This window comes from Musa acuminata, chromosome BXJ2-6 (genome assembly GCF_036884655.1).
Source record: "Musa acuminata AAA Group cultivar baxijiao chromosome BXJ2-6, Cavendish_Baxijiao_AAA, whole genome shotgun sequence".
NCBI lineage: Eukaryota > Viridiplantae > Streptophyta > Magnoliopsida > Zingiberales > Musaceae > Musa > Musa acuminata.
This window is the reverse complement of record NC_088343.1, coordinates 15,097,519-15,117,608: the sequence shown is the minus strand read 5'-3', so window position 1 is coordinate 15,117,608 and position 20,090 is coordinate 15,097,519. Positions and strand designations below refer to the sequence as shown.

General features: G+C 50.3%; 4 protein-coding genes across 5 annotated transcripts; 1 reads left to right on the top strand and 3 right to left on the bottom strand.

Moving 5' to 3' along the window:
* The first annotated feature begins 289 nt into the window (after nt 1-289).
* LOC135613526 (uncharacterized) lies at nt 290-1,720 on the top strand. The gene is made up of 2 exons (XM_065110558.1): nt 290-929; nt 1,252-1,720. The coding sequence occupies exons 1-2, from the start codon at nt 641-643 to the stop codon at nt 1,542-1,544; spliced, it is 582 nt and encodes a 193-aa protein (XP_064966630.1). The 5' UTR covers nt 290-640; the 3' UTR covers nt 1,545-1,720.
* Nucleotides 1,721-3,875: 2,155 nt separating this feature from the next.
* On the bottom strand, nt 3,876-8,968 carry LOC135584367 (auxin response factor 17-like). Of its 2 annotated transcripts, none has more exons than XM_065113087.1 (3): nt 7,854-8,968; nt 5,478-6,176; nt 3,876-4,193 (listed from the first exon to the last, which is right to left on the bottom strand). In XM_065113087.1, exons 1-2 carry the CDS (start codon nt 8,910-8,912, stop codon nt 5,517-5,519), a joined length of 1,719 nt encoding a protein of 572 aa, XP_064969159.1. In that variant the 5' UTR covers nt 8,913-8,968; the 3' UTR covers nt 3,876-4,193; nt 5,478-5,516. The 2 variants fall into 2 exon arrangements, with proteins under 2 accessions (XP_064969159.1, XP_064969157.1); XM_065113085.1 differs by having other exon boundaries at nt 3,876-4,183.
* A 4,945-nt stretch (nt 8,969-13,913) lies between these two features.
* On the bottom strand, nt 13,914-16,083 carry LOC135613882 (uncharacterized). The gene is made up of 3 exons (XM_065110896.1): nt 15,786-16,083; nt 14,560-15,659; nt 13,914-14,228 (listed from the first exon to the last, which is right to left on the bottom strand). Exons 1-3 carry the CDS (start codon nt 16,081-16,083, stop codon nt 13,914-13,916), a joined length of 1,713 nt encoding a protein of 570 aa, XP_064966968.1.
* A 656-nt stretch (nt 16,084-16,739) lies between these two features.
* LOC135613880 (uncharacterized) lies at nt 16,740-17,588 on the bottom strand. Its single transcript, XM_065110895.1, has one exon. It carries the CDS (start codon nt 17,586-17,588, stop codon nt 16,740-16,742), a length of 849 nt encoding a protein of 282 aa, XP_064966967.1.
* Nucleotides 17,589-20,090: the final 2,502 nt, after the last annotated feature.

Genomic DNA, 20,090 nt, shown 5'->3' with positions numbered 1-20,090 from the left:
TCACATTCTTTATAATTGACATGTACTTTTTGAAGATAACTATATTCGAAGCCCATTATAGAATAGTTTTTTAAGGTGCGTTCTAAGATAAAATCTTTTTTCTACTAAAAAACCTAACGAAATTCTATACAGACTTAAGCTTCTATGGGACCTTGTTGGGATACAGATTATAAATTTCGAGACAGCTTGGAGGTGAGGTGAATGCGAATAAATCGATCAACATCTCGAGACAAAAGTAAAGAATGATTTTAATTGACTCTTCTAAATCAGTCTCCAAATCAGATAACTAAGATAATTTCAATAAAAAAAGATTTCAATCGGGAGAAGTCACTTCTAATTCTGAATGGTAAGACAACTTTTCTAAACGGAAAAAGAATAAGTCGCATCACCAAATTTGATGCAACTATTTCTTGCACGTGAGAAAACATACCAGCACAACTACTCGTTCATATCAACGCCATATACTGCTTTCCAAGCTTTGCTGGTGTCTTTTGTCGTGCATGCTCTCTCACCTCCTCTTCTTTTCACCACCACCCTCCATCCCCTTCCTCAGCGACCGACCCAACTCTTGTGAATTCTCCTCTTTCTTTTCTGCGTTGTCGGTTTGCTTCACCCGATCGCCTTCTGCTGCCCGGCGAAGATGAGAGGCCATGGAGAAGACAACCCACGTTGCTACTGCCACCCCAAGGAAGTGGTGGTAGGAATCTGTGCTCTTTGCTTGAAGGAGAGGCTCCTGGTTTTGGCCTCCGAACAAAACGGACTTCCACAACCCGGTGGCACAAAGAGGCCCTCGAGAACGCTGAAGAGAACACAAAGCGTCAACCTGCGCAATGTGTTTGCGCTGGGCTCTCTCCTGCAGCTACTCGATAATCGATACCACAGGAGCAAAGATACCTCCAGTGGTGAAGACTCCATCGCCAGCCTTGAAGGTACTTACTTCCCTAACCCTCAAACCCTAGTTCTGTATGCTACAAAGAAGATTAGGGAAGATGAAGAAGATCTAAACACACAGACAGAGAGAGAGAGCGAGGGTATGATTGACGAATTATTGTCTCTAGCAGCGGTCTTAGGGACAAATGAATAACCTAAAGACAAGAAGAATGAATTCTATAAGCGTGCATCGGTTTCTGATAGCTATGGATCTGACCTGGTAAAAAGCTAATCTCCACTTGACCGTGCAAAGACTACATTTCTGCTGACGGTGGTGACAGTAAGCTGTTGATGAACTCGAAATATGATTTCTGTTTGCAGATTCCTTCATCTCATTCAAGTTCGAGGAGGACAGCGGTCAGACATCTTGGCCTAACAAGAGGGCTATCGACTCTACCATACCTTCTACAAGCATCACCTGTGGCAGTGGCATTTCCATGGGAAAGGACAGAACGGGAGTGAGCAGCATAGCGGAGCACAAGAAGCGCGGCGGAGCGAAGCTGAGGTGGCGCAAGAGGATCGGTCATCTCCTCCACCTGGCACGATGGAAGAGGTCCAACAAGGCAAGCACGAGCCATGTGGGATTTGGATGTAAGGTGGATGATGGGTTCTAGGTGATCAACAACAAGCTTCACAAGGAGGAAAACTACCACAGACTCGAGTGAGAAGGAATGTGTGTGTGTGTGTGTTTGTGTAGAGAGAGAGAGAGAGAGAGAGAGAGCGAGAGAGAGAGAGAGAGGAGGTAAGTACTTGTTTTCCATCCAAGTTGAGTATTTTGCTCCTAATCATACGTATGTATGCATATATCTCGCTGCTTTGGCATGCATATCATCTTCACTTTCTTACGGACCCAAAACATACGATGTGATAATGATGAAGTATTATCACATCCAAATAGATTTGCATAACTTTTTATCAAAGAAATGAATGGTATAAAAAAAGTCATGAATTATCTAAGAAAGCCATGAAAAAGATGAATGCTCGCTAATCACATTCTCACGGAATGGGGGGGTTAGAAAAGCCACAAAAATTAGAGACGAAGAATGAAAAATATGTTTCAGCTGTAACACACGACAATGTAATAATAATATTCACGTGTGCAGGCCTACCACGGGGAGGTAGAAGGAGACATGCACGTGTGCAGGCCTGGACACAGATCATGTGGGGAAGAAGACCACTCTTCTTTTAAGTGGTCCATTTCACTTTCTGCATCACATAATGGGTTGCACGCTTCTTTTTTTGAGGATTGATTGACTCAAGAATCATGCAAGCAAAGAACAGATCTCTGATGATTTCTTGGGTTCTAATGAAGAGAAAGACTATGTCACATATATCCGTAGAACATAAGATATGCAACTCTCATGTGTCCTATCCTATATGGAAGGAAGCCTACTACTTTATATGAGTGTAGTGAAATTGGTATCATCAATGCATACGGAAGAAGCTAGTGAAGAGTAGTAACATGAATTCATGGAGCATACGAAGCAGCATTTTGGAAAGGTGGCAGAAAATTTATGTAGTTCAGAACCTGAAATGCTAATTCCTCCCATCCGAGAGACGAACTTTAGCCACTGGTTGTTTCCCCGGTATCGGCTTCATTCCGTGCTTAGACTGGCCAACAATGAACAAACAATGTGTCTCTCTAGCAAACAACCGATTAGATGATCGGTCATATAAACTGCTAAATTTGAGACGAAAAATTTGCAGTTAACAGCTAAACTTAATTATTATCGTATTGAAGTTGCAGGTAGCAGGGAAAAGAGCACGACCTTTTTCACGTCTGAACGAACCCTTGGGGGCATCGTCGGATTGTCTGTCTCCTTTAGAAGAGGGGGGGGGGGGGAGCATGTTGGATGATGTCCCACTTCATGAGAAGATTTGTCATACTTGGAAGGGCATATGTAGGGCTCACATTGTGAATCTCTTTTTCCGGTAATCTCACGCTAGGACAAAGCTTTAACCATGTGGAATGGCTCCTCTGTCTGGGCCGATACATCGCTCTCTGATGTATCCTCCGCACCTTCCAGAATAGATTTTTCTCCTCCTTTTTCCCTGGTCATGGTCCTCCCTGATAATGGTGCATTGGGAGAGCAATAACACACAACATCTAGATTGAAGGCTGATGATACTTGAACATCTTGCGCAACTCACAACAGTAGCTGAATCTATGTCTCTATACAACGATTATAGGCAGAAGAGATCAAAAAATTGAAGTCCATATGCCCCATGGCAGTGGGTAACTCTACCTTCGTAAAGAGATTTAGTTTAGAAAAATGACGCAGAAAGGAGATTTTGGCAGACTGGCCTCTGTCCTGTGCCTGTTTGGTTGGGTTTCTTTTCCTGTTTTTTTTTTTTTAAATAAAGGAAATGGTTTTTCTGAAGTACTTCTGAAAACAATTTTCTGGAACTAGCAAAAAAAATTTCAGATACATTAGAGGATACAGACCATTTGAATATGTAAAAATGCTAAAGTTTAATCATTCAACATATATGAGGATAATTCTTTATGACCAATGTGTCAAAATAAAATATTTGAACTCAAGAAGCAAGTCAAATGATTTCTCAGAAAATAAAAAAACAACTTAAAAATAAGCTATCATCATCATACGCTTGCATCTTTAACTAAGTAGTAAACCATATAAAGTCTCAGAGCCACGATTACAGATGATTTAATCATCCCAGCTGTGGAGATGAAAGAAGAGTGTGCCTCAAGGAAGAAACGAAAACATATGCATTATATAAACAAATCAATTAATTAACTATCGATAATTATTATTGTACTTAAAACAATATTTTAAAATGATAAAATTGTCATTCTGAAATATAAAAAAAAAAACATATACTGACAGATGAAGCAAACAAAAAGACAGCAGTAAGTTGATGAAATGTGGATCAAAAAATGTCATTCTGAAATTAAAAAAAAAACATATACTGACAGATGAAGCAAACAAAAAGACAGCAGTAAGTTGATAAAATGTGGATCAAAAAGTCTCTACAAAAGTAAAGATGCCTCCAACAGTGAAGTTTAATCATCTAAAGCATAGAAAGAAGCCAAGGAAACAGAATATTCTAAGCTAAACTGTTTCAAACAACTTGTTCCTGAAAGCAAATACAACATAACTAAGACGATGGGGTTCAAAGCATCATAAAGAAGTCAAGGAAGCAGTCAGTCAGGTTGTTAATCTGCATAGATGACAAGGTCCGGGCAGCACTTTGAGATGACTTGTAAGACGTGACCATCAAAAGAGCACACCTGTGAAAAACTAACAGGAAATGTCAAGCACCAACCTATGATAAATGTTCATTTGAGCTAGCGACAATAAGTAATTTTATCATGATCAAACAAGCAAAATAACAATAAAAGCAACACTAGTCTGTTGATGCAGAAAATTGTTCAACTTATTCAATTCAAAACCATCACGAAAATTCAACAATCACTGATGTAGTAACATGGCTCAGAGAATTAGGATTACAATTGTTTTCATGTGTCCATCATTCAATTTGCCTAAAGAACCTCTTGACTAACGAAAATGGAACTCATGCAATTTCAACATAATTTGTATGCATAATCTTTAAGAATTTCTCAAGGAATTCAAATTCGTGTTATTTGCCACAATATTTTTGTTATGCAATGAGAATCAGACAGTTGATTTATTTCATTAGTTGGATTCTCCCTTCAACATCATAATTTTATTTGAACTTAATCCAGATTTAAATATTTGTATTATAAAGAAATAAATATAGCTGCTCATGTTTAGTTTCTGTACGAATCATGGTACTGACACATGCATGAATATGTATATCCAATTCGGAAAACAGGATACATAAGACATGAATATCATAATAAATGTATTTAACAATAATGACAATTGTAATGAAGCTCAGTTAGTCATCAGATTCTGTAATATATTCAAAATCTCATGGTTTCTTCTTATTAACCTTCTCAGGTGATCTTTTAGTTTAGTACAAAGCTGCACAGGTCAGTTCCCAGGATTCTGGTACCTCTCTGTATATGTGCAAACAAAGATAAATGCATTTCTTTATAAGCATATATCTTAGCTTGATTATGTCTATTAATCTTGGCTCAAATTAGTCCATTTTCAAGGAGAACTATCTTAACGTATCAGCTAACTTGGTAACTAATCCAGTTTGCGCTTAGATATTTTTAACATTTAATAGATTAATACTTCTCTAATTAAATGTTATTTTCTCATTAGACATCAAGTTGTAATAGGTACCATGATTTACTGTGGAATCTTGGCTTTAAGGGTAACGCACAAACAATGAGTCACTCGATAACACATGAATATATGAACAATCCATCTAAGTTTGAGACCAAACAGAAAGACACTCCCAAATCTCATCATTTCAATCTTAACACAAAGGATGTGTTAGATATACTATTAAGTCTCAAGTAGAAAAAAGATGTGGTTGATTCAAGCTTTTTGAGTTTCAAAGTCATATGTTGTCTACTCTATATAGTTCCAAGAAAATTTAAACTTTAGCTATATATGAGAAAGACAAAAACACAAGTTGGTCTAACATACCTGTTAATGGAGCATCATAGAACTACAGGCACCATTTTTTCACTGACAAGCTCCAACAGCAGAAACTCTTGGACATTGAACAACCAACTGCTTGTGCTGATTGGACAAAGAAGAACCGGGCTTGTCACCTTCAGTGTCTTCATACTTTCTGTCGTTATCATCATTAGTAGGTTGGTCTATATAGATAACTTGGCCAAACAGCTGGAAAGATCCCATACTAGGTTTTTTAACTGGATTACTTCTTGTTTCGAGAATCCTTCTGTCTAAAACCTGGATGCTATCCTGGCTAGGTTGAGATGAACCTCCTAGTGAAGTGGTACCGATCCTTTGATCTACGGACACATCATTCTTTTCTAACGTGCTAACACCATGTGGACCATCGATGAATATTTTATCTCTATTTATTGCAGAATCACATAAATGGGGTATACTGATGGAATCATGCCTGGCTCCCTGCATGCCAGCAGGAACAATGTAACTGAAAAAGGGGGATACACTGCCAATTGATTTACTCTTCATTCCTGTCATCTGGAGTGTCTTCCCTGTGGAATTCCCAAGAAATTCTGAATTTTCTGGCATCTTGAAATTCCTTATGACAGAAAATGGAGTTTCTATCTGAGAACTAACAGACACCAAATCCACTTGCCAAGGACTAACATTTTTGACATTTTGCAAAACCTCTGGTTCATCCCAATTAACCTGATGAAAAAACAAATAAGAAAATATAGAAAGCAAATCATGATGCCAAACCAATCCTATTTTGACAATAATTGAAGGGGTAACAAGAAGTTGAAGGTGTGGGTTGAAGGGGTGGAAAAAGACAAAATCATGAATTTTTTTAGACTGGTTACTCAAAATGATAAAAAATATAATTGGCACGCTTCGTATATAAGGTCCAAGTGCAAGCATATTGAACAATAAATTGCATCTCTAAATAAAAACGAAAATACTATCACAGGAAAATGCTCACGCTCCAATCTAATCCATAGATGGCATAAGTAATTTCTTAGGAAGAATCCTAACGAAACAGTTGCCAAAAAAGCTAAATCCATGATTCCAAATCCTAGAGAGTCTCAAGTGCAAAATTTCTAAAAACAAATAGTTCCAAGTATTCAATTATATCGCTATAATATCATTTGAGGAAAAGAATTTATAACCATGTAAATTAAGATTGAAACTGCCCATAATCAGTCAAACTAGCCGTGGTGAAGCCACAAGGTGCTCGAGCACACACCTAGGCACCCAGGCAAGGCGAGGCCCAAGTGCCTGGTAACAAGTCTAGGCAAGTGCCTTCAATTGGATGAGACCTAGGCATGCACTTGGGCCAAGCATTGAGCAAGCCAAGCACCTACCGAATTGAAATGGAATCTTCTTTGATCCTATTCGTTGATTTTGGTTTGATTGAACCATATAGACACCTTCTCATCGCAACCCTCTCTCCCCAAGTGCACGTACGAGCCCCTACCCCCTTCAGAAACCTAATCGAGGAACAAAAAAGTGTGATTAGCGTCTTCTTCTCCATCGACAAATGACAACAGCATCTTCCTCTCCATTGATGAACGAGAATGACAATGTCTTCCTCTCTATCGGCAAATGACAATGTAGCATCTTCCTATTCATCAGACGATGTCTTCCTCGAGGTATCTCTCTCTTCCTCCTCTCCCCTCCATCATCGCCCCCTCCCTAGAACTCAACAGCTACAACTACCTCCATCCCCTACCACCCGAGCTTTCCCAAAACCCGACTACCTTGTCCTTTGTAGCAATTGCCACCTCCCACCCCTTTCTTTGCCATAGCCGTCGACGACTTCCCCCTCCCCTTGCTAGCATCTTCCCCCCCCTTCACTGTAATCTTCCCTATGTTTTCTTCACCACAACACTCCCTCCCCACCATGCTGTCAACACCTTGCCATAACAAAAAGTCTTAAGCTATTATCAAGTATCACGAAACATACATTTCTTGTTTTCCTAATGACTCTAAGCTAGATTTTTTCAGAAAATCAGCGATCAACATGCAAACCATTTCATATTATATTATAGGCACAAGGGCATGCATGGGTGTATGTAACATCTATTTTGCTAACCAATGTTTCCGATCTTTTGTCATAAGTGACAAGCATGGTGAAAATTTCTTTTGTACTCTGGGCCAGACTGGTTTGTCATTCCTTCTGACATTAGCATCAGACGTTTAACTTTGTTTGATACTTTTCCGGCATGAAAACTCACGATGAAGTTTCACAAAGGAGAGTGACAATTCACAAGGATAAGCAAACAAGATATTCTTCAATCCATGTTGGACACCGAAGCAAATTGATAAACAAACACCACCGTAAACTAACAGGTAGGTAAAAGACATGATGAAAAATAAAACAAGTACCTTGAGCATACGCCATGGTGATCGTGGCCACTGTTCCACGTCATTCATCCCCAAAGAAGACAGTGTACCCTGAAACCAAGTCATTCTCGCCGAGTCCTCAGTCTCCAGCGACATCCTAACCCGCATGCCACTAGTCCAACGCACCCTCATCGCAGCTTCTACCGTCTCCTCCGCCACCACAAACTCCGGGGATCCAGCCCTTGGATAGTACAAGACCTCGAAAGGGAGGCCCATCCCAGCCAATCTTACAGCCTCCACCACTGATGCCGCCGGAACTCTACCCCTAACGTTCCTAGAGAATCCCACACTGCCGGAGAAGTTCTCCGTCATCGTCACCAGGGTAGTGGATTGGGGGATGTAGGGCGAGTGGTCCACAGGGCCGCAGGAGCGACTGGTGCGGCGGACGCCGATGAAGATCTTGCCGGATTGGTTTTTCATGAAGACCACCGAGTCACCAGCGATGAGCTTCTTCGAGTTGACGAACTTGCTCCATCCGGTGGTCAGGAGATGGCGCCGTGGAGTCCCGCGGTAGATGTGCCGGAAGTCCCACAAACTCCCATGGACATCGCACACCCAGATGGTCTGCACTGGGGGATCGGCATTGAAATCGAGGGGAGGGAATATCAAGTCTGCGCAGAACCTGGGAACCGAGAAACCGCCCCCGTTGTTGGCATCGCTGGGGGTGAGGATCTTGGCAAAGGAAACGAACCCATCGCCTCCATCTGCGACCTCTGGCGGAGACGAGGAGGAGGAGGACGATGAGTGGGAGAGGGCTACCGACGGCCGGGGGTCGAGGCTGATGCTGGAGAAAACCTCATCAGTTTCAGTGTCAGCGAGGAGGCGGACGGCGGAGATCCGACAGAGAGCGACGTCAGGGACGGCAGGAAGGGCGGAGAAATCGGGCGGGGACGCGGCCTGCTCGGCGTGCCCCTGGGGGAAGTAACACGCGCGGGATCCGATGGCGGGGATGCGCGCGGAGGAGCCGGCACAGGCCTTCCACACTTGGGGGTCCACCGATCGCACTTCCCTCGGGGACGACACCGCCGCGTCCGCCGACATTAGGGTTCGAGATCGCAAACAGAGAGAGAGAGAGCGACAGAGATGGATTTGAATCGAGGCGGGGAGAAGAGGGGATACTTATAATGGTAGAGGGGCAGATCGGGAAAGAGATAGAGTGAGTTACAACAAGACAGAGAGAGAGAGAGAGGAGTAAGTACCGTATTGAGGTCGGGGATCAGGCACGGAACGAAGAGGACGGGGTTCGGAGAAAATTACACGGGAAGATGTTGTATGTGTTGTCACGTATAAAAATGAAGTTAAAAATAAAGATAAAAAGATAATTTTGTTATTCTTACTGTAAAAAAAGATATTAATTTCGTAGAATGATAATTTGTAAGAAAACTTTGCTATTCTCCCTTGGATTCATCCTCTCCTCCGACTTCACTATCCTTCGGGACGATCTACCCAATGACAACATCGATGATGATCCTTATCTCTTGCACTATCTCATTTTTCTTACTTTGTTATTCTACTCAACCCCTCCAGTTTCACGATCTTTATCTCATGCACCATCCCATTTCACATACTTTACTATCTGTTGCGGGAAGCAACTGTATGTCGTGGCCTCGGGGCCGTTGCGGCTTGGTTCGGGTCCGAATGTGGGGGATCTCGCGCGGCGTTCCTCGGGACAGCCGGGGTGGCCGGTTGTAATGGTCCGGGTGGGACGTTGCGTGTGGAGCGAAGCCTCCTCGCGGCGCCGGGAAGGTGCGACCTCGCCCTTGTTCCTGCACACAGGCCAGGTCGAAAGCTCGGCTCGACCCCTCCAACGATCAAGTCAGATGATGTGGAAGGGAGTTTTTCTAGTAAAGAAGTGTCCTCCCCCTTCGTTTAGAACTCGGGGGTATTTATAGGGTGGTTTAGTGTTACCTGATGTGCCTGCCTGCGGGGGGCAGGATCGTACCTCTGATGGCGTCTGACGTTGCTATAGACGTTGCGTGGAGAACCGAACTGCCGCAGGGTATGGGCGAGCTTCGGTCGTCGTCCTCCTCTGCCTTGGTCAAGCGCGCGGGGTCAGACAACGACGAAGTCGTTGTCTGACAACGGACGACATCAGCGCATGTCGAGTCAGCATTATTGCCCTCCTTCTCGGACAGAGTGGCGCCCAAGTGGGGCCGACGTCGTGACACGTCATGTCGCCATTATTACCCCTATCATATCCCCCCCCCGGAAGAAGCTATGCGTCGGTTATTTGCAATTGGGGGGAGTCCGTGGCATGGCTTTGTCCCTCGGTGCCGTAGCAGTCTCAAGCGACATGAGGTCGAGCTTCGTCTCGGGCAGTCAAGCAGAGAGCCGAGGAGCACGACGCAGGCGGGCTGGCCGCGCAGGCGTGTCTCGGGAACATGGAGCCAGGGAGCACAACGCAGGTGGGCTGGCCACGAAGGTGTGTCTCGGGAACATGGGGCCAAGGAGCATGACGCAGGCGGGCTGGCCGCGCAGGTGTGGTCTCGGGCATTATACGGCCGAGGGTCACGACGCAGGCGTGGTCGCGATGGTCATGCGGCCGAGTAGCACGACGCAAGCGGACAGGCCGCGCAGGTGTGGTCGCGATGGTCATGCAGCCAAGTAGCACGACGCAGGCGGACAGGCCGCGCAGGTGTGGTCTCGTGCATTATGCGGTCGAGGAGGTGGCCTCGGGCATTATGCGGCCGAGGAGGTGGCCTCGGGCAGCCTGCAACCGAGGAGCACGGCGCAGGCGGGCCGAACGCGTCAAGTGTGTCTCGGGAGCATGGGGCCAAGGAGCATGACGCAGGCATGCTGGCCGTGCGGGTGTGTCTCGGGAACATGGGGCCAAGGAGCACGACGCAGGCGGGCTGGCCGCGCAGATGTGGTCTCGGGCATTATGCGGCCGAGGATCACAACGCAGGCGGGCAGACCGTGTAGGCGTGGTCGCGATGGTCATGCGACCGAGTAGCACGACGCAGGCGGACAGACCGCGCAGGCGTGGGCTCGGGCATCATGTGGCCGAGCGACACGGCATGGTTTGACGACCCGATAAGCTACTTGTGTTTCTTTCCCTCCTTGCCTACTTAGCAGTAGCAGGAGTTGGAAAGCTGTCATATTTGATTTCCTTTCTAAAGGGACTGGTTGATTTTGCCGCACGCTTTCGGGCATTGAGATCGAGGCGTCAGGGCGTTGCCACTTCAGCGGGGCTACCACGTCAGGCTCTCATTAAGGCGGGCCTATCTTTTGGCGTGACGGTTACGCATGTGCGTAGGTGGGCTGCCGCCCATTCTCGGGAGGTGAAGGGGCGCTGGTTCTGGCAGGATATCTCCTTTAAATAGCGAACGTCCCGCTTCGCTTTTATCTTTCGCCGCTGAGTTTTCTTCCTCGAGTCCTGCCATTCCCTTCCCAGTCTTCTTCCTCGCCTCCCGCGTCGTCTTCCCCCTCCCCGTAGCATCTTCCCGTCAAGGTCAGTCAAGATGTCATCCTCTTCTTCTTCCTCTCCTTCCCCTTCCTACGTAACTAGAGGGGAATGCCTTCCGACATCCCCCGTGGAATCCTCAGACGGGGAAGCGGCGCGGGCCTTGGAGGCCCTGATGTGGCCGCACGACAATGACTCCACTGTGAGTGGGTCATTGTTGGGGGGGCTCCGGGAACGTTACAGCATCCCGGAGGACTATATCCTTAGTGCCCCTGAACCGGGACAGCGGGCCTACGACCCGGTCCCGAAGGGTTTCGCGCTGACCCTGGACGCCCTGGAGGCGGGTCTGCGCTTTCCCCTTCACCCCCTCATCGTAGCCTGTATCTCTTTCTGGCGAATTTCGTCGTCCCAGGTGGCGCCAAACTCCTGGCGTTACCTAGTGGTATTCCTGGGGGAATGCTACCATGCCAACATCACCCCTACCCTCAACCTATTCCTCTCTTGCTATCGCCTCTCCAAAGGTTCGGGGGGTTACTTTCTATCTGCCCGGACGGGCTTTCGAGTCGGGGGGGCTCCTTCCAGTAATAAAGGATGGAAGGGGAGGTTTTTTTATGTTAGTTGCGCGAAGGACTGGGGTTTTGGGGTTCGGTGGTCCACGAGGGCGGTCGACAATACTACCCCAAGCTTGAGCGAAGCAGAGCGCCAAGACCTGGGGAGGCTCCGGGAGATTCTCCCCGGCTCCCAGGCTCTCCGGCTCTCCGGAGCATGACCGAGCAGTGGCTAGTAGAAGCGGGTCTCAGCCCGATGCCACTGGGTACGTCAGTAACGTTTGGTTCGGGTGTTTGCATGGTTCATCCTTGGTACTAACACTTTTCTTGTCTTTTGTAGAAATGGTGAAGCTCCAGTCACTCCTCGGGAGCAATGCGTCGCAAGCTCCTCCTCCACCACCGCCAGCCGACTCGCGGCCCGGCACGAAGGACGCCCCACTGGAGATCGAGGTCGGGTGCCCTCGGAAGAAAGCGAAGACGGCGCCTTCCAAGGGGGCTGAGGCGGGCCCTCATTGGGGCGAGGCCGGGCCTAGTCAGCAGGCGGTTGGGAAGGGTCTGCGCCCTCCCTCTGTTCGTGACCTGTGCCGTTTGCCAGCCGGGGGTGAGGAGCCGTTCTGGCGCGGCTGGTGGGTGAGATCCCGTCCGGGGAAGCCAGTGACCCTTTGGTGGCCCGCTGGGGAGGCCTGTCCCGGGGGGACGGAGTATGGGCCGGAGGGGACGCCTCTGCAGCATTCCTCCGAGGTGCACTTCATCCCGACATGGCTCGGGATTTGTACACTTTGCCCTCGGAGGCTTTACTCAGCAAGTCGGCCAAGTCCATGACCTGGGTAAGTTCTTCTCTTCTCTTTCTGTTCGGGGCTGTTTGTCTTTTGCTGACCCGTCTTCTTTTTACAGGGCCTTCATTATGCGATGGCCCTGATGGACAGGGTACGTGACGCCGGCCGGGTCATCGGGGGCCTTATCAGCCGTAACGCCGAGCTCCACCGCCAGGTAGAGGAGGTCCGAGCCGGGGCCGGTCCGGAGGCGGTGGCGGCCGCCGAGAAGCGCACGGTAGAATCTGAGGTGGAGGCGGCTCGCCTCAGGTCGGAGCTCCAGAAAACAATAAGGGTGGAGCGGGCCGAGCTCCGCCTATCGAAGACGGAGGCAGGAGTCCTTAGCAAGAGGCTGGAGGAAGCAAAGGCCGAGGCGAAAGCGACCTCGGTGGCGCTGGTGGAGGAGGCCCATCTTCGACCCGTCAGGGAGAAGGAGCTCCTTGAGGCGTATAAAAAGTCTGAGGGGTTCGAACTCGGGCTAACGCGGACGGGGCGGGTGTCCTTCGAATACGGATACCGAATCGCCACGTCCCGCTTTTGTGTTCGTCACCCTGGCCTCGAGGTGGAGGAGGATCCCTTTACTTCCCACCCCGAGGATCTGGAGGTTGACATGCCCGAGGACGTCCCCTTTGACGATAGCCTGGATGCTCCGTTGTAATAAGGGTCCTGTATTTTTTTTGTTTTCTAAGGTGCTAGTTAATTCTGTAAGTCGGAGTCGAGTCCTGTAAGTTGAGTCCTGTAAGGCGGTCTTTCCTCGAATAAAAGAAAACTTTTTCCCCCTCTCGTGTGTCGCTTTCTTCTTCTTTCCTTTGGGCAAAAGAAAACTTCTTCCTCTTTAGACGAAAATTTCCAAGGCTCTGGTCGTTCCATGTTTCCGGCGAAAACAAAGGGAAATTTTTCTTCTCGTGGCTTGCCCAGCTTCTTCCTCTTCCTTTGGAGAAGATCTCTTCCCTCGGACGAAAAACTTCATTTAAACAAAAAACCTCTTAAGGTTCTGGACGTTCCATGTTCTCGGCAGAGAAGAACCGTCCATCGTCGCGAGCCGGTATGTACCCGGTCGGATCACCTCGATGACCCGATAAGGTCCTTCCCATTTGGGGGCCAGCTTCCCCCTCGCTCAGGTCGGGTCACTGACCTCGGCCTTTCGTAGGACTAGGTCGCTTAACTTAATTGGTCGGGGTCGTACCTTCTTGTTGTAGATCCTTGCGACGACCATTTTATAAGAGAGGGTCTTTACGTGTGCGTCGGTGCGTCGCTCCTCGAGCATGTCGAGGCTGGCTCAAAGTCCTTCATTCGAAACCTTCTCGTCATAGCCTCCTGTCCGAAGGGTGGCAATGGCTACTTCGGGCGATAGGATAGCTTCGGTTCCGAACGCGAGGCTGTAAGGGGACTCTCTAGTCGCGGTCTTGGGAGTGGTGCGTAGCGACCATAAGACGCCGGCCGATCGGGCTGCGGACACTCTTCTTTTGAGCCCGTCTAGGATGGACCGATTGGTTACCTCCGCCAGCCCGTTCGTCTGAGGGTAGGCCACCGAGCTGAACCGTAGCTGGATGCCGTGGTTGGCACAGAACTCCCGGAACCTTTTACCGGTGAACTGAGGCCCGTTATCTGCAATGATGGTTTTGGGCAAGCCGAATCGTCGCCCGCGATTCTGCCTCGACCCACTTTATGAAATAATCCACACGTACGACGATATATTTTCGCTGCCCCGAGGCTAGGGGGAAAGGGCCGAGGAGGTCCAAACCCCATTGCGTGAATGGCCATGCGCAGTTGATGGGGGTGAGCGGGACCGCGGGCTGCCGGGGTGTGCGGGCGTGTTCTTGGCACTAACTACACCATTGCACGTGGGCCTTCGCGTCCCGGCACATGGTTGGCTAGTAGTAGCCTTGGCGAAGTATTTTGTGTGCCAGGGTTCGCACGCCAACATGTTCCCCGTAGATCCCCTCGTGGACCTCAGCTAGGACTTTCTGAGCTTCGTCGGGCTCCAAGCACCGTAGGAGGGGGTATGAGAAAGACCGCTTGTAGAGCCGTCTACCCACCTCGGTATACCACGCATGCATGCGACGCAGGCGCCGAGCCTTCGCTTTGTCGGGCGGAAGAGTCCCGTCCTGTTTGAAGCACAGCAATTCTTGTACCCAGGAGGTAGGCGCGCCACCCGAGATCGCCGCTGCGATTTCGATGGCACGGGCAGGTAGCTCCTCGACCTCGGGCCCGACTTCAAGGGCTGGCTTTGATGCCAGCTTAGCTAGCATGTCGGCATGCTCGTTCTCTCCCCTTGGGACGTTAAATAATGTAAAATGAGGGAACTTGGCGGTTAGGTTTATTACTTGTGCCAGGTACTTCGCCATGGTCGTGTCCCGAGCCTCGTATCCTCCGTTGAGTTGCTCGGCTACTAGCTGTGAGTCGGTGAGGACACAGATGGCGACCACCTGCATCTCAAGGGCCAGCCTGAGTCCTGCTAGGAGCGCCTCGTATTCCGCCTCGTTGTTGGTGGCCTGGAACTCGAAGCGGAGGGAACGCTCGAACGATCGCCCGTCGGGAGCTTGCAGCACCAACCCCGCGCCGATGCCTTTTGAGTTGGCCGATCCGTCGACGTGCAGGACCCAGGCCTCGGGAGGTTGTTCGAGACCTTCGTCCTCGATCTGGGTTAATTCTGCGATGAAGTCGGCCATGGACTGGGCTTTGATGGCGGTCCTGGGCGCGTATTGTACGTCATGCTCGCCGAGCTCCACCGCCCACTTGAGAAGACGTCCTGCAACATCAAATTTGGATAAGATTTGCCGAAGCGGCTGGTCAGTAATGACCTCCACCGGATGAGCATGGAAGTATGGGCGTAGCTTCTGGGCGGATAGCACGAGCGCAAGTGCCAGCTTCTCGATTGGTGGGTATCGTTCTTCGGGCCCGTTAAGGACGTGGCTGACATAGTAGACTGGAAGCTGTTCGCCAGAATTTTCCTTGACCAGGACGAAACTGACTGCGTGCTGGGAGGCAGCCAGGTAGATGCCTAGCTTCTCCCCCGGAGAGACTAAGGCAAGTCAGGGGAGGTCGGCCAAGTGCTGCTTCATTTGGTTGAGGGCTTCCTGGCATTCTTCCGTCCACTGAAAATTTTTCGGGTTCTTCAATGCTTTGAAGAAGGGGAGGTAGCGATCACCTGATCGGGCAAGAAAACGGGACATGGCGACAAGCCTCCCGTTAAGGCGTTGTAGGTCTTTGATCATCTGAGGTGACTGCATATTGATTATCGCCTGGACTTTCTCCGGGTTGGCGTCAATTCCTCTTTCGTGTATGATGAACCCGAGGAACTTTCCCGTGGTAACACCGAAGGCGCACTTCGCGGGGTTGAGCCTCATGCCGTACTTGCGTAGTGTGGCGAACGCCTCAGCCAGATCGGCCAGGTGGGCTCCCGCGTCTTGGCTTTTAACAATCATGTCGTCGACGTAAACTTCCATGTTCCGCCCGATCTGGTGGGCGAACATCTTGTTTACTGTTCTCTGGTATGTAGCCCTGGCGTTCTTCAATCCGAAGGGCATGACCTTGTAGAAGTAGACCCCCTGATCGGTGAGGAAGGTCGTATGCTCTTGGTCTTCGGGTGCCATTCTGATCTGGTTGTACCCCGAGAAGGTGTCCATAAATGAGAGGCGGGCGTGTCCGGCCATAGCGTCGACCAACTGGTCGACTTTTGGAAGGGGATAGCAATCCTTCGGGCATACATTGTTGAGACTGGTGTAGTCAACACACATCCTCCAGCTTCCATTAGCTTTCTTGACGAGGACTACATTGGATAGCCATTGTGGGTATCTGGCTTCTTCTATAAAGTCCGCCTCTAGGAGTCAACCCACTTCTTCTCGTATGGCCAACTGTCGATCAGGGGCCAGCCGTCTGGGCTTTTGTTTTACAGGGTGGGCGTCGGGTGAAATACTGAGGTGATGCTATGCAACCGTCGGGTCGACTCCCGTCATGTCAGATGGCGACCAGGCGAAGACGTCGGCATTCTTCTGTAGGAGGCCGACGAGTTGTCTTCGTTCTTGCTCGAGTAGCTCCGACCCGATCTTAACCGTCTGCTCCGGCCGATCCTCTAACAGCGGCATGTCGATGGTAGACCCCCTCAGCTCAGGATGGGGTTTGGCTTCTTCATCTCCCGGGGGTCCGCCAACGGTGGTTCGACCCTGGCCCTCTTGTGTAACGAAACGACGGTCAGGTAGCAGCGCTTGGATTCTCGGGGACTTCCTGCGACCTCTCCGGTCCCGGCGTGGGTTGGGAACTTCACAGTTTGGTAGTAGGTCGAGACAACAGCTCTGATTTTGTTGAGGGTCGGCCGACCGAGAATGACGTTGTATGCAGCAGGGAGGTCGATTACCAGGAAGATGTTCATCACCGTCTTCGACCTCGGCGGGGCTCCCAGGGTCAAGGGTAAAGTGATCGCCCCTAGCAGCGAGATTGAATCACCGGTGAATCCGGTGAGTGCCGAGAATATCGGCTTCATGCTATCTCCGGATAAGCCAAGCTTTTGGAAGGCGTTGAAGTAGAGTATGTCAGCTGAGCTCCCGGTATCGACCATGATCCTTCTTACTTGCGCATTGGCTATTCTGGCCGATATCACGAGCGCATCGTTGTGCTCGGTTTGTTCGGATGCCTCGGCCGGGAAGGTGATGTTAGGCTCGGGCCCATGCCTGGGAGCTTCGGTCGGAGCGGCTCTGGCGTACGCCTTTCTTCTGGTCATAGAATCCCCGCCAGATGCGAGGCCACCAGCTATTACGTCGATGTGTCGTTCGATGGGACCCTCCGGGCGCGGTGAAAGTTCCTTGTCCGGTCGGAGGTACTGACCGAGGTGTCCCCTACGAATGAGCTCCTCGATCTGCCTCTTTAGCTCCCGACACTGTTCAGTGTCATGCCCATGTTGCCGGTGGAAGCGGCAGTACTTCGACTGGTCCGCCAGTGCCCGCGGATTCCTCATCGGGTAAGGTTCTTTGAGCAGCCCCTTTTCCCTTATGTGGAGGAATATTTCCGTTCGGGACGAGTTCAAGGCTGGGAGAGGGGGCCTCGATGTCGGCGGGTCGCATCTGTCCAACCTACGCTGAGATGCAGTGGGCTGCTACTGCCGGGGTGGCTCCGGCTTGACCCTCTTGTGCTCTTCGCACTTCCCGGCCATCCATGTCTCTGCGGCGACGAACTGGCTCGCTCGCTGGAGCATCTCGGGTACCGTCGTGGGGGGCCGCTCCACTAGAGACCAGATGAACCTGGAGGGCCGCAGGCCTATCATGAACGCCTGCATCAATAGAGAAGGGTGAGCGTCTGAGAGTCCTCGGATCTGCGTCGTGAAACGGTTTACGAAGTGGGAGAGGGGCTCGTCCTCCCTTTGGTGGAGTCCGAGGAGCAACGCCACGGACGGCTTCGGACGGGCGTAGGCGAGGAAATTGAGCTCGAAGTCTCGGGTGAGCTGATAGAAGGAAGAGACGGTCCCAGTCTTCAGGCCGCTGTACCATGCGCGGGCCGATCCCCTCAAGGTCGTTGGGAACGCCCTGCACATCAAGGCGTCAGAAGTCCCATATAGCACCATTTGGGCGCGAAACGCGGCCACGTGATCCACGGGGTCAGTGGCGCCGTCATAGGCGTCAAGGGATGGGAGCCGGAAGTGTGGTGGAATCACTTGATCTTGTATTTCGGGTGCGAACGGTGACCCTTGGTATCCATCCGCCCCGAGCTCCCCCTTTGATCTGTGAACCTCCTGCTGTACTTCATCGAGGCATTGATTGAAGTGGCGCAATTGGGCTCGCAGGGCATTCGTCAAGTCCGCGGGTGGCACCTCAGGCTCTGGGCGACTCGACGTGCCTTCCGCCTCTCGGTCTCCAGGCTGGGCCGTTCGGTTTCGTGGTGAAATTGGGCGCTCGGGGAGTGGCGCGTGCGCCCGGGCGGGGGGCCCACGCTGTTGCAAAGGCTGGGTTGCATGTGGGGGCGTCGGTTGGGAGACGAGCGGGATGATAGTCTGCGTCACGCCCGCCAGCGCTCGGACTTGGTGAGCGAGATCATGGAAGGCTTCGGGCGAAATAGGTGGCGGGCCAACGGGGACGTCGGGTGGCGACAAACCCGGGTCGTTGAATAGCCGTAGTAGCGCTCCGATGTTGTGGCGGGGTGCTCGTCGCGGGGTTCATCCCGCAAGGGATGTTCTTCTAGGGTGTTGATCGGATGCGATCCCATGGCTGCGGGTTCGCCAGAGTGTATTTGCTGATCGCTCGACATTCGGGCCCTCCTTCTAGCGCCAAAATGTTGCGGGAAGCAACAGTATGCCGTGGCCTTGGGGCCGTCGCGGCTTGGTTCGGGTCCAAATGCGGGGGGATCTCGCGCGGCGTTCCTCGGGACAGCCGGGGTGGCCGGTTGTAATGGTCCGGGTGGGACGTTGCGTGTGGAGCGAAGCCTCCTCGCGGCGCCAGGATGGTGCGACCTTGCCCTTGTTCCTACACACAAGCCGGGTCGGAAGCTCGGCCCGACCGCTCCGACGATCAAGTCAGATGATGTGGAAGGGAGTTTTTCTGGTAAAGTGTTACCTGATGTGTTTGCCTGCGGGGGGCAGGATCGTACCTCTGATGGCGTCTGACGTTGCTATAGACGTTGCGTGGAGAACCGAACTGTCGCAGGGTATGGGCGAGCTTCGGTCGTCGTCCTCCTCTCCCTTGGTCAAGCGCGCGGGGTCAGACAACGATCGTTGTCTGAGAGCGGACGACGTCAGCGCATGTCGAGTCAGCATTATTGCCCTCCTTCTCGGACAGAGTGGCGCCCAGGTGGGGCCAACGTCGTGACACGTCATGTCGCCATTATTACCCCTATCACTATCCTTCCTTTCGGCTCTACCATTGACGTTGTTATTAGATAGACCATCTGGGAGGATAGTGAAGCAGGAGAAATATGTAAGAGATGAGGATCACCTCCGATGTCGTCGTTGGGTAGGTGTTAGGACTCTAGCTAGGAGAGTCCTAATTGAGAGGGACATTCTGTTAGGACTCTAGCTAGGAGAGTCCTAATTGAGAGGGACATTCTGTTAGGAGGTTTTTTCTTAGAGAAGAATTAGGAGTTGTAAGGGAATATGAGTCTTGAGTATGAGTCATATTAGGAGTTGGTTAGAAGTAAGAGTCTTAAGTAGGAGTCCTATTAGGAGTTAGGGTTTAGAAGCCCTATAAATAGCCATGTATTCCTTCTCTTTTGATAAGCAATAGATGAATCTTTTCTGCAGCCTTTGAGCAGCAACTTGGAGGGAGGAACCCCTATAGAGTTCCAAGGAGGCCGATCCCCTAAAGAGATCAACCCCAAGTTTAGAATCTGCAAGGGTTCTAACACCTGGTATCAGAGCAGCGTTCTTGGCATCTCGCTGCCCTTCCATTGCCATCCATCAACCCTCCACAACCATCCAAAGCAATTCCCACAATTGCTTAAAAGATCGTCGTCGAATTCCACCATCATCTCC